The sequence below is a fragment of the Copadichromis virginalis genome, linkage group LG1, assembly GCF_057382275.1.
Source record: "Copadichromis virginalis isolate Kocher_CV1m ecotype Utaka linkage group LG1, C_Virginalis_male_GT1.1, whole genome shotgun sequence".
NCBI lineage: Eukaryota > Metazoa > Chordata > Actinopteri > Cichliformes > Cichlidae > Copadichromis > Copadichromis virginalis.
This window is the reverse complement of record NC_140618.1, coordinates 37,942,272-37,954,516: the sequence shown is the minus strand read 5'-3', so window position 1 is coordinate 37,954,516 and position 12,245 is coordinate 37,942,272. Positions and strand designations below refer to the sequence as shown.

Genomic DNA, 12,245 nt, shown 5'->3' with positions numbered 1-12,245 from the left:
TTCTCAGTTTCATGTATGAAGATGTTTACTTCAGGTGAGCACACCTGTAGTACTATGTGGTATACCATCAACAAGTTACAACGTGTCTTAACTGGTCATATCAGTCAATGTTATCTAGTTAATCACAGATTGGAGCGACACGAGTTAGTTTGACACACGAGGCCAAACACTGAGATTTCGTTCAGGCAAAACATATTTTGCAGTGTTTTAATGAAGGAACTTATCAAAGGGTTTAAGCTTAGATAACCAGTGGCTATCTGTGTTTATATATGTGTTTTAAAGTCTTGTTGTACTGGAAAAGAAAAGGGATATTCAAAGCCATGAATCCAAAGGTTGTTGCAGCATTTTAGTAAAAACATTACAAACATTACAGAATACATTCAAGGCTGTAAGATTTAGTATTTAGCAACTGTAGGAACTTCATAGACACAAATATACACATGCATTAAAAAATACATAAATATATATACCAGACACATTTCTTTAACAACAGATGTATCGGTTATTTATTGCAAGCACAGTTAATCCTGAGGTTCAACAGCTTTTGTCACAGTATTCAGTCCACAGTGTGTCTGCCTTAAACAACAAAGATTTTCATTTTTACATCCATCACATTTGACCAATGTAAGCTTTTCAAAATGACTTTTTCTGTCCCTTCATGAACAGCTTTACTTCACAGTTCACTTAGTGATGATCAGTAACTGCATGACATAAAGTTGCTGTAGATATTCAGTGGACTCTAAGGAGCTGTTAAGTGGTAATGTTAGAACAACATGTTTTCATAGAAGTTATAAATGTAGACAAATAGTGTTGCAACACATTTACATAGTGCACCAGTTAAAGTTATATTACCCTGCTGGAAGATGGACTTTGAGCAACTTCATAAAAGTATGAAAGTGCCTTCAACAACTGAAGTGACAACAACAGACAATGAACATTGCCACCATAACATTTAGTGTAACCACTATTACATGACAGTTACCACGTCTGCCATTATGTCTTTGTAGGTGACAGTCAGAGACAAAACATAAGCAAAAGAAGCTTTTCCAACATGTATATAATCATGTAATGGCTGAATGCTTCACATTCGATTCAAGATTTATTTACATAGGACCAAATCACAACAACAGTCTCTTTAAGGTGCTTTAGGCAAGGCAAGGCAAGGCAAGGCAAGTTTATTTGTATAGCACAATTCAACAACAAGGTGATTCAAAGTGCTTTACAGAGACATTAGAAACAAAAACTAATAAAAAGCATGATTTAAAATTGATTAAAACAAGCAAACAAACAAACTAATTAACAAACAAACAAAACAGTATATAAAATCAAAACAGATAAAATCAGAACAATAGATAAAATCAGTAGTTAAATGTAAGTTTTGAAATTTAAGCTTAAAAGTGTGGATTTGGTGCTTTATTCAAATGCAGCTGAGAACAGGTGAGTCTTCAACCTGGATTTAAATAAACTGAGTGTTTCAGCTGATCTGAGGCTTTCTGGGAGTTTGTTCCAGATATAAGGAGCATAAAAGCTGAATGCAGCTTCTCCGTGTCTGGTTCTGACTCTGGGAACTGATAAAAGACCGGATCCAGATGACCTGAGGGATCTGGAAGGTTCATACTGGGTCAGGAGGTCACTGATGTATTTTGGTCCTAAACCATTCAGAGCTTTATAGACCAGCATCAGAACTTTAAAGTCTATCCTCTGACGGACAGGCAGCCAGTATAAAGACCTCAGAGCTGGACTGATGTGGTCCACTTTTTTGGTCTTAGTGAGGACTCGAGCAGCAGAGTTCTGAATGAGCTGTAGTTGTCTGACTGATTTTTTAGGTAGACCTGTAAAGATGCTGTTACAGTAACCAAGCCTACTAAAGATGAATGCATGGACTAGTTTTTCCAGGTCCTGTTGAGACATCAGATCTTTTATCCTTGATATATTCTTGAGGTGATAGTAAGCTGACTTTGTTATTGTCTTAATGTGTTTTTCTAAGTTTAGGTCTGCATCCATCACTACACCCAAATTTCTCGCCTGGTTTGTGGTTTTTAGGTGTATAGATTGAAGTTCTCTGGTGACCTGTAATCGTTTTTCTTTGGCGCCAAAGACTATTACCTCAGTTTTGTTTTTGTTTAGCTGGAGAAAATTGTGGCACAACCAGTCATTAATTTCCTCAATGCATTTACCAAGAGCCTGTACAGGGCCTCGGTCTCCTGGTGACATTGTGATATATATTTGTGTGTCATTTGCATAGCTGTGGTAGTTTATTTTGTTGTTCTTTATAATCTGTGCCAGTGGGAGCATGTAAATGTTAAACAGAAGGGGTCCCAAGATGGAACCTTGGGGAACTCCACATGTGATACTTGTCTGCTCAGATGTGAAGTTACCTATTGATACAAAGTATTTCCTTTACTTTGTAAGAAAACCCTATCAATAAAATGGCCTAAAATTACCAAGCGCCTGGCAGTGAGAAGCAAAAACTTCCTTTTAACAGGAAGAAACCTCTGGTAGAACAGGCTCTGACAAAAAGTAAAGGGAGACCGAGACAGTACAAATACGGCAGATAAAATAAGTATTGAATGCACATGAAACAAGAGACCATCAATGCAGACAGGCAGGAAAGACACACAATGACAGATGGACTTCACACGGAAGACAAAAGACAAAGACGAGGAGAGCGTTGGCAAAAAAGGGAACTAACATAATCAACAAAGGAACCAAGGACCAAAATCTGGCTTCTCTAGCTGCTTATTTTAGGATTGTATTTAAACATAGATACTTGGTACTTACTGTTTTTATAATGTCTTTAAATGTTTTTAAAAACTAAACTCAAAGGCCTACAGACTGCCTCAATAATGTGTAATTGTTTTGTGTAATTTTAACTTTGTTTGTTCGTATATATTTGTTTTGAAATGTGCTGCCTCTTGGCCAGGACTCCCTTGAAAAAGAGGTTTTTGATCTCAACGGGACATTCCTGGTTAAATAAAGGTTAAATAAAAAAAAATTTAAAAAATGTTTAAGATTTATATCTTAGATGTTTTTAGTAAATATAAGGATATATAAGGATTTACAAAATGCATGTAATAGATTAGATTAGATAGAACTTTATTAATCCCTCAGGTGGGTTCCTCTGGGAAATTCAATTTCCAAATGTCAAATATGTCAGTGTTGTTTGAGATTAATAAGATCTCATAAATTGCAAACATGTTAAATACCAGTTTAACAGATATAATAGTAGAAATTAGTATTCAAATTGCATAATTATGTTGGTTTAACATTAGGTAGCTAAGTGGTGTCAAATAAACATGAGATGTGCATGTTTTTCATGCTAATACAACTGCTTTTTTTTCAGTGCAGTTCTACATGCAACATGAGGAAATTCATGTCTGAACTCATTTTCTCCACAGCAGAATGCCCAGCAAACGTCAACAGTTAATGCTTATTATAGTTTTCTTGTGATTTGTTGTGATCATGTGTTTTCATCTTCTTAGCTACAAATCATATCATATATTGACCTGTTACAAAATGTCCCTTTAATACAATGTGAAGCCACAAAGGTTGGTCTGTAACTCGATAACATGCTCAGGCTTCATAACATCGTACGAACAGATGTGACTGCCTGATCTGACAGAACTTGTAATTTATAAAGAGGGAGTCTCACAATTATGCACAAAGTCATACTTATATATATATATATATATATATATATATATATATATATATATACACACACACACACACACACATATACACACACAGAGTCATCTTAAAAAATTTCCTATTAATGTTTAATAGTATTTTTCAATAACTTTAGTACTGTGATATTTTAAAATAAATCAGCAATATTGTGTTTATAACACATATACGATAATAATATAGATAATTGCAATGATTCACTTTACAAACTTTACACAGTGCAGGTTAGTGCTGAGTCTCTCCATGAGTATTTATAATGTAACTTATTTACCAAATAAGAGACAAAAGTCACATTAACTAAAGTCCATTAGACTGTAGAGTCTTTTTTTCCTACATTGATCCTGTTAACATCGACATTGTTATCATGGAAATATCAGTGTCTGCTTTTTCTTCTTTTTTTCTCTTTTGCTAGCTTCATGTTTTCAGTATTTTTTTTATCTATAGAAAACTTGTGCTGAGATGTCAGCTACACGGATGGTACAAATAATAAACTGTATTTCATGCATAAAACAGTGTGTAGTTATGGAGTGGCACAACATCGGTTAGGTTTTAATGACATTTAAGATGGGGGAAGTTAAAAAAGGAAGTATAAAATTTTCCAACATACAGCCTTTGTTTATGTTCTCTTAGATCAGCAGGGGCCTGGTTTTTTTAAATCTTTCCAAATGTCCACACGGTTAGTGAATGGATGAGTTGTGGTGGCTACTATACGGGAGAAGTGACATCGGTTATATGCCAAAGGAAAAACATGGAAGTAATCACCGCTTGGGGGGTAAGTGGGAGAGATGCCCAGGTGGTGCATTAACATCCCTAAATACACATCCTCAATGTAAAGTGCTTTAACATGTCTGGATGCCTCAGTGAGCTTTTTAGGGAGGTCTAAAGACATAATGTAGCCCAGGCCCAGAGCATAGACAGGGTAGAAAGCTGGTGCATAAATGTCAGATGGTACGTACCACTTAGAGCTTGGATCTCTCAGTACTGTACCCCATCCCGTCACAAGTCCAGTCATGTAGTTGGTTTTTTGAGCATTCAAGAGCATATTGACAAGATTGTGCACATTCAGAAACATGTCTGAGTCAATCTTCATGGCATAAGAAGCACCGGAGCAGTGCGCAGTCAGCCACTCCAGAATTACCATGGTCTTAATGGTGAGATTCTTGTAGCAGTCCACAAAGTTGCTCTGGATCAGGTCGTGATACTTGTTGCTCTCCTGAAGCATCTGCTGTTGGACCTGCTCTGCTCCTGGCCCCGTCTCTAGCCCCAGTAAAAAGAAGAGCGTCACCACTTTGCCCTGCACAACCCTGTCGTTCCCCCAGGTGCTGCGGATGATGTCACGGTCTCGCCTATTGTTTGGTGCTACGGGAACCATCAGAACCACAAAAGGTTTTTCCCGCTCACACTTTTGTGGCTCATTTATGATGAAGTGGTACTCATAAGGGTATTCGACTAAATATGGTCCAGGAGAAACATGAGGAGCGACCGCTGCAGTTTCTGTCTTCACTTCTGGTGCCGATGTCATATTATTAGTTCGAGGATGTGTTGATGAGCTGTCGTTAACCACAGAGTGGAGAGAGATTATTTTTTGTTTCTGCCGTTCTAAAATAGTCCACAAGTTTGACGACTGATTTTCCATCCACTTTTTGGGGTTCCAGTCTGGGGTTATTTCCCTTATGCTGTAAATAAAGAACACACCCCCAATTACCAGAATAATGGCGAAATACCGAGTCCTGGATATCCTAAACCAACTTCTGCTCTGATCATCCGCCATTTCCTGCCTAAGAGGAGAGAAAAGCCATTGAGATTATGCACATGAAAACAGAAAATAGCACTTAAGTAGCGTACAGACCTTTGTTTCATCTTCGTCTACAAATGTGGATTTTTTTTCTTCTCCAGATAACAGGAGAAAAAAAGACGATGTAATTCCACTGACAAGTTCTTGCTGGCGCTTTAGGAATTTTGCTGTAAAGAGAAGACAAGGAATGAACTTATGACTTACTTTTCCCTGTAAGGGAGCCACACCTTTGTTTTCTCCGCCCCCTGTTTACTTTACCAATGAAAGGTTCCAACATTTCCAGAGGCTATGGGAACGCCTTTTCTACTGAAATTGGCCCACCAAACCAGTTTTACACACCTCAGTTGTTTAGAGAAAATAGACATTTGCTGTACCTACAGTTTACAGACGATTTCTACACAACTCATATACTTGCACTCTGTTGCTTTAACAGACACACATAGTGTCTGATAAGAGGACAGCTGTAACCATGCATTTATCAAATGAGTGCATTGATAAAAAAAAAAAAAAAACCCACACTGAGCATACAGAATGATACCACGGAGAGTCACCGTGTGGTCAGCTGTGCTTAAATAGGTTTGTTGTTGTGTCACAGTAAACCCCACCCACTCTTACACACATTCGACCTTAAAAAGGCTCGTCCCACAGCTCTGTTACACACTGATAAAATCTCAGCAAGTCAATGATACCCAGGCAGGTTCAGGCAGGTTCATCTCCAATGCACTGTTGTACACAGGGCTGGATCAGAATCTGGATCCTTTTATACCCAAGCATCAGTCAGTCAGTTTTCTGTACACTTGACCTTGCTGCAGGCAACAACTATACTGTTCTCTTTAAAATGTTAATGTCAGTGTGTTGTAATGTGTCTGTTTTCTGAATGTGAACCATATAAGGCATTCAGTCTAAAGGTCAATCAATCAAACAAAATTGATGTCAAACTTTTGTGCTGCTTTTGTTTTAAAGATATTAATGAAAGACTAAAGGTCAAAAGGTCAACCAGCCACCGCCCCACATTAACAAAATTTCTGTCAGTCAACTGCTATGTTTGTGCTGGTTTATGATAAACTAGCTATTATTTTGGAGTTATTGTATTAAACTTGAGAGGCTTGACAGGTCCATGTATCCAGTTTGCCCACATTATTCTGATAGTTTTGTATTTTGCAAATAAAGTTTCTCCGACAGAATGCATAGTTTAGGTTAACTATTATAAGTTAACCTAGTTTTTTACTTTAACCCTTTAAAGCCCAGCGTGGTTTTTTTGTGAGTTTTTGAGACTTCTACATCATCAGTGTGACTTTTTTTTGCCCTCAACAAATGATTTAAATTAGATCACACATTTTTAATGACTAAATTGCAAAAATATGGCTTATGTAGCAAATGTGATACAGATATATATATAAATATATTAAAATTTGATATATTCTTATAGATTTTGTCTAAAGGTTCAACAAACACTCTATTATCAAAAAAATGAAAGATTTCTGGCAGTTATTTCATGTTTCAGGTTTCAAAGGGTTAAAGAGTGTGATTATGATAAAAAAAAATATCCGAATTCTGGTTTATGTTTCACAACCTTTTCACGGTAAAGAAAGGGGCTGGTTGACCTTGGAAGACCTCTAGAAACTTTTATTAACATCTTAAAAACAAAGCAGCACAAATGACATTTTTGCTGCACAAACGTTTGACATCAATTTTGTTTGTTTTGAAGAAGGTGGGGGGGCAACTTCACTCGGGTGAGGCATAAATAGGAAACTAATGTGGAAGTGCAGCGGAGGAAGTAAAACGGTGTATGTGTGAAAGTGGGCATAAAAAGACTGTAACAAACCCACAGCAGACCGTTCATGCTTTGCAGCATCTCTTTATTAATGGTTGGTTGTTCACACACTGTTAGCTGCAGCTCTCTCTCGCTGCCAGCCACACACACTGACAACAACCCCCCCACTGCAGGACCCATGTTTAAGTCGGCAGGGCATGATTGTGGATGCTAGGGGTGTTCGATATAACGATAGATATATGATGATATAAAAACGTCTATCGTTTCATTTTACGCTATCGTTTGTTTTGTGGTGTCGCAAAATAAACTGTTTACGGCAATATTTTCTCATCATTTTGATGGTCACTGTAGTGGCTATATTAATTTATTAAAGTTCTCTATTTCTCTTATATTTAATATAACCATACTACAGATAGACAAGCTCTTGTTTTTATGCGTTGTCGTTAGCAACAACCACGGTAAAACCATCGCATGTCCGCTTGTTTCTTTTCCACATAAACCTTTCACAATAAAGCTCAAGATCCTGTTTAGACTTCGTAATAAATGGAATCACATGAAAAAGTATGCAGAGTATTTATGGATGAGAAGCAAACAGGAGCAGTCAGGTGCTAAAAAATAAACCTTAGACTCAAACGTTAGAACAGGCTTTCCCCGCAGCACACCGTGTAATAAATACTCACAAAGGAAACAGCAGCCGATATAACCTATGTCTAAAAATGTGTAAATTCATGCATCGGTTAAAACACTCGACTCCAGGTACACGACGCCCAGCTGGAAACACTTCAGCAACCCGAGATTCACAAAATTTATAGAAAATGTTACATTTTTGTGATTTATATCGTTATCAGATGATAGATGTTTTATATCGGGATATGAGATTTTGGTCATATCGCACAGCCCTAGTGGATGCCGTGCAGGTGCGTTCACCTTCCCTGCACGGCACCGCAAGCCACGCCCCGCTACAAAGACTTTCAAAGCTGAGCAGTACCTGAAAATAAACTTTTGTACTTTTTTTATAACACTGAGACTGAAATACAGAAGCAAGAATATGCAACGCAGCTGCATAAAGAGAAGTACAGCAAGTCTAATGTAATCAAACCACTTCATAGTGGGTAAAAGGCAGCCATTCCTCAACTCTCTGTGAATGGTATTCATGGCCTTTGATCAGTGGGTTTTGGTCAGTGGTTGTTGATCAATGGTCATAAAAATTTGCATAATTAAGATTAAGGAACTGACCTCCCAGCCCATTGTTCCTTCAGTGGGCTGGTTTCAGTCATTAATGCAAATGTACTGTTTATAAGATTGAAACCTGCAGTCAGCTGAGACTGAAGTGATTGGATGAGTGACGAAACGTTTCTCCCACAAAACGCTACGTCCAGATGAACAGAATCAACTTTTGGAGATTTACTTTCCTGGATGATTGAGAATGCATCAAGACATATTTTCTCATCTAAATGTCCACTGAGCTGTGAACCAGGGGGCGGTAAGGCATCTTAACATTGGTTGCTAACCAGGAAGAAGAAGAAGAAACTGTGAGCCAGGAGGGAGGGGGTGAGTGAGTGATTCGTTCATGCTATGATTCAGCACAGGAAGGGAGGGGGTGAGTAACTGGATCGGCAGGCAGAGGCGGTTTCTCACAAGTTAAGTAGATTATTTTTTAAAGTGTTTTTTTTTTTCCGAAGTCACAAAAGTATGAGTGATAACAATGTGATTGGTCACTTGCAATGTTGAACCTGGAACAACATTTATTATGATGATGTGGGAACAGCATGACACGAGGATATCAGCTTGTGCAGGAGTTTGTTGTAGGAGAAATGCAGACAGGCAGACAGAGGAGAGCTTAAGTTCGACAAGGTACCAAAGCAAATCATTCATACTGTTCAAATAATGTAAATATGCCGGTCTAAGGAGCTTGGAAAGAAAAGCGTCTGGACTTCTTTAAGTTACTTGAAGACGTTTCACCTCTCATCCGAGAAGCTTCTTCAGTTCTAAGGTCAAATGGTGGAGAGTCCCAGATATAAACCTAGTGGGTGAATCCCCCCACAGAGGGACAAAAGGAACCCCTGATGATCCTCTAATCGCCTGAGCCAAGGTGTGAAACTGGGTGTGGGTCCCAATCAGCCAGAGTTTCAGGTGAGTTCATTGTGAAACCTGGCCCCACCTTATCATGCGAATTCCTGAGGTCAGATGGCCCAGGATGTGAGTGGGCGTTAAGGCGTCTGGGAAGGGAACTCAAAACTGGATTATAGATGGCAGAGAGTTGGTGTCGTAAACCCCCGCCTCTGTTCAAAGATGGTCGCTCACAGTGGACATAGATGGCTTCTTTCACTCCTCTTTCAAACCATCTGTCCTCTCTGTCCAAAATGTGAACATTGGCATCCTCGAAAGAGTGTCCTCATCAGGGGGTCCTTTTGTCCCTCTGTGGGGGGGACACTCCCACTAGGTTTATATCTGGGACTCTCCACCATTTGACCTTAGAACTGAAGAAGCTTCTCGGATGAGAGGTGAAACGTCTTCAAGCAACTTAAAGAAGTCCAGACGCTTTTCTTTGCAAGCTCCTTTGACTAAGATGACCTGGATGACTGAGAACCTTCACAGACATAAATATGCCGGTGTATCACGAAAGATATCAAACTGATCACTTGACCAAAGGCGGAGCCAGACATTTTATACAAATTATCTATGGAAAAGGAATACTTGAATAATATTGACCCTGAAAATGTCATTGATAGGTTCGCAAAACTCAAGCCTCGAAGATACAGTCTCATGTTACCACAATAAAGAGGTGTTGTCAGTGTAGTGCAGGGCCCTATTTAAGGAAGCCGGTTTAGAAAACTCAGAGTGAAAAACGATACTCAGGGTTGAGTAACCCCGAACTGTCCAACTCGGAGTATTCGGTTTCAGAAAGGCTGATAACAATTAGTTCAGTCAACGCGGAGTTGCTTTAACCCCAAGTTAAGCGCGCGCACGAGGATACATAAAGCCCTGATTAGTGGAGCACAGATTAAGCGAGTCACCATGGAGACGGAGGGAAAGAAGGCGCGGTCAATGTATCTTACAGCGCTTGAGGCCAAAATTCTGATGGCAGCATATGCCGATAACATGCAAATTCCGCGGAAAAAAAGTAACACAGCCTCAGCTGCAAAAGAAAGGGAGCATGCATGGCAAAACATAGCCGACAGAGTCAATGCGTGAGTGTTAATTTAAACATTGATCTAGGGATTTACACCCATTTAACACGTTATTTTATTATATTTTATTTTATTTTTTATTTTATACATTTGATTTTGTGATGTGATTTGAGCACAGGTGCAACCCAACAGGCCCCAAACGTTCCTGGCAGCAAGTAAAAATGAAATATAAAAATATAGTCCAAACAGGTAAGGTGTAATTGTATTATGAGCCATAGTGCTTGGTCTGTTTGTCCGATGTAAATCAATTGCAGTTAGAGGGTACATTAATTTAGAGAAAAAATTACCAGTAATCATCCCACAGATGTAATATTATCTACAGCTACTCTTAGTACCATTGATGTTAAGTTAGACTCTTTTTCTCCAATTGATCTTTCTGAGTTAACTTCAATAATTACTTCCTCCAAACCTTCAACGTGTCTTTTAGACCCCATTCCTACAAAACTGCTCAAAGAAGTCCTGCCATTAATTAATTCTTCGATCTTAAATATGATCAACCTATCTCTAATAATCGGCTATGTACCACAGGCCTTCAAGCTGGCTGTAGTTAAACCTTTACTCAAAAAGCCATCTCTAGACCCAGCAGCCTTAGCTAATTATAGGCCAATCTCCAACCTTCCTTTCATATCAAAAATCCTTGAAAGAGTAGTTGTCAAACAGCTAACAGATCATCTGCAGAGGAATGGTTTATTTGAAGAGTTTCAGTCAGGTTTCAGAGCTCATCACAGCACAGAAACAGCTTTAGTGAAGGTTACAAATGATCTTCTTATGGCCTCTGACAGTGGACTCATCTCTGTGCTTGTCCTGCTAGACCTCAGTGCAGCGTTCGATACTGTTGACCATAATATCCTATTAGAGCGATTACAACATGCTGTAGGTATTACAGGTACTGCACTGCAGTGGTTTGTATCATATCTATCTAATAGACTCCAATTTGTGCATGTAAATGGAGAGTCCTCTTCACACTCTGAGGTTAATTATGGAGTTCCACAGGGTTCAGTGCTAGGACCAATTCTGTTTACATTATACATGCTTCCCTTAGGCAGCATCATTAGAAGACATAGCATACATTTTCACTGTTATGCCGATGACACCCAGCTCTATCTGTCCATGAAGCCAGATAGCACACACCAATTAGTTAGACTGCAGGAATGTCTTAAAGACATAAAGACCTGGATGGCCGCTAACTTTCTGCTTCTTAATTCAGATAAAACTGAGGTTATTGTACTCGGCCCTGAAAATCTTAGAAATATGGTATCTAACCAGATTCTTACTCTGGATGGCATTACCTTGGCCTCCAGTAACACTGTGAGGAACCTTGGAGTCATTTTTGACCAGGACATGTCCTTCAACGCACATATTAAACAAATATGTAAGACTGCGTTCTTCCATTTGTGCAACATCTCTAAAATTAGAAATATCCTGTCTCAGAGTGACGCTGAAAAACTAGTTCATGCATTTATTACTTCCAGGCTGGACTACTGTAACTCATTATTATCAGGATGTCCAAAAAACTCGCTGAAAAGCCTTCAACTAATCCAAAATGCTGCAGCAAGAGTCCTGACAGGGACTAGAAAGAGAGAGCATATTTCTCCTGTTTTGGCTTCCCTTCATTGGCTTCCTGTTAAATCCAGAATTGAATTCAAAATCCTGCTCCTCACATACAAGGTCTTAAATAATCAGGCCCCATCTTATCTTAATGACCTTGTAGTACCATATCACCCTATTAGAGCACTTCGCTCTCGCTCTGCAGGCCTACTTGTTGTTCCTAGAATATTTAAAAGTAGAATGGGAGGGA

The 12,245-nt window shown here is 38.8% G+C and overlaps 1 protein-coding gene across 2 annotated transcripts; it reads right to left on the bottom strand.

The window, feature by feature from the left end:
* Nucleotides 1-325: 325 nt before the first annotated feature.
* LOC146719217 (beta-1,3-galactosyltransferase 1-like) lies at nt 326-5,705 on the bottom strand. Of its 2 annotated transcripts, XM_085461751.1 has the most exons (3): nt 5,537-5,705; nt 4,644-5,465; nt 326-2,965 (listed from the first exon to the last, which is right to left on the bottom strand). In XM_085461751.1, exons 1-3 carry the CDS (start codon nt 5,545-5,547, stop codon nt 2,821-2,823), a joined length of 978 nt encoding a protein of 325 aa, XP_085317877.1. In that variant the 5' UTR covers nt 5,548-5,705; the 3' UTR covers nt 326-2,820. The 2 variants fall into 2 exon arrangements, with proteins under 2 accessions (XP_085317877.1, XP_085317866.1); XM_085461740.1 differs by lacking the exon at nt 326-2,965 and having other exon boundaries at nt 3,753-5,465; nt 5,537-5,704.
* Nucleotides 5,706-12,245: the final 6,540 nt, after the last annotated feature.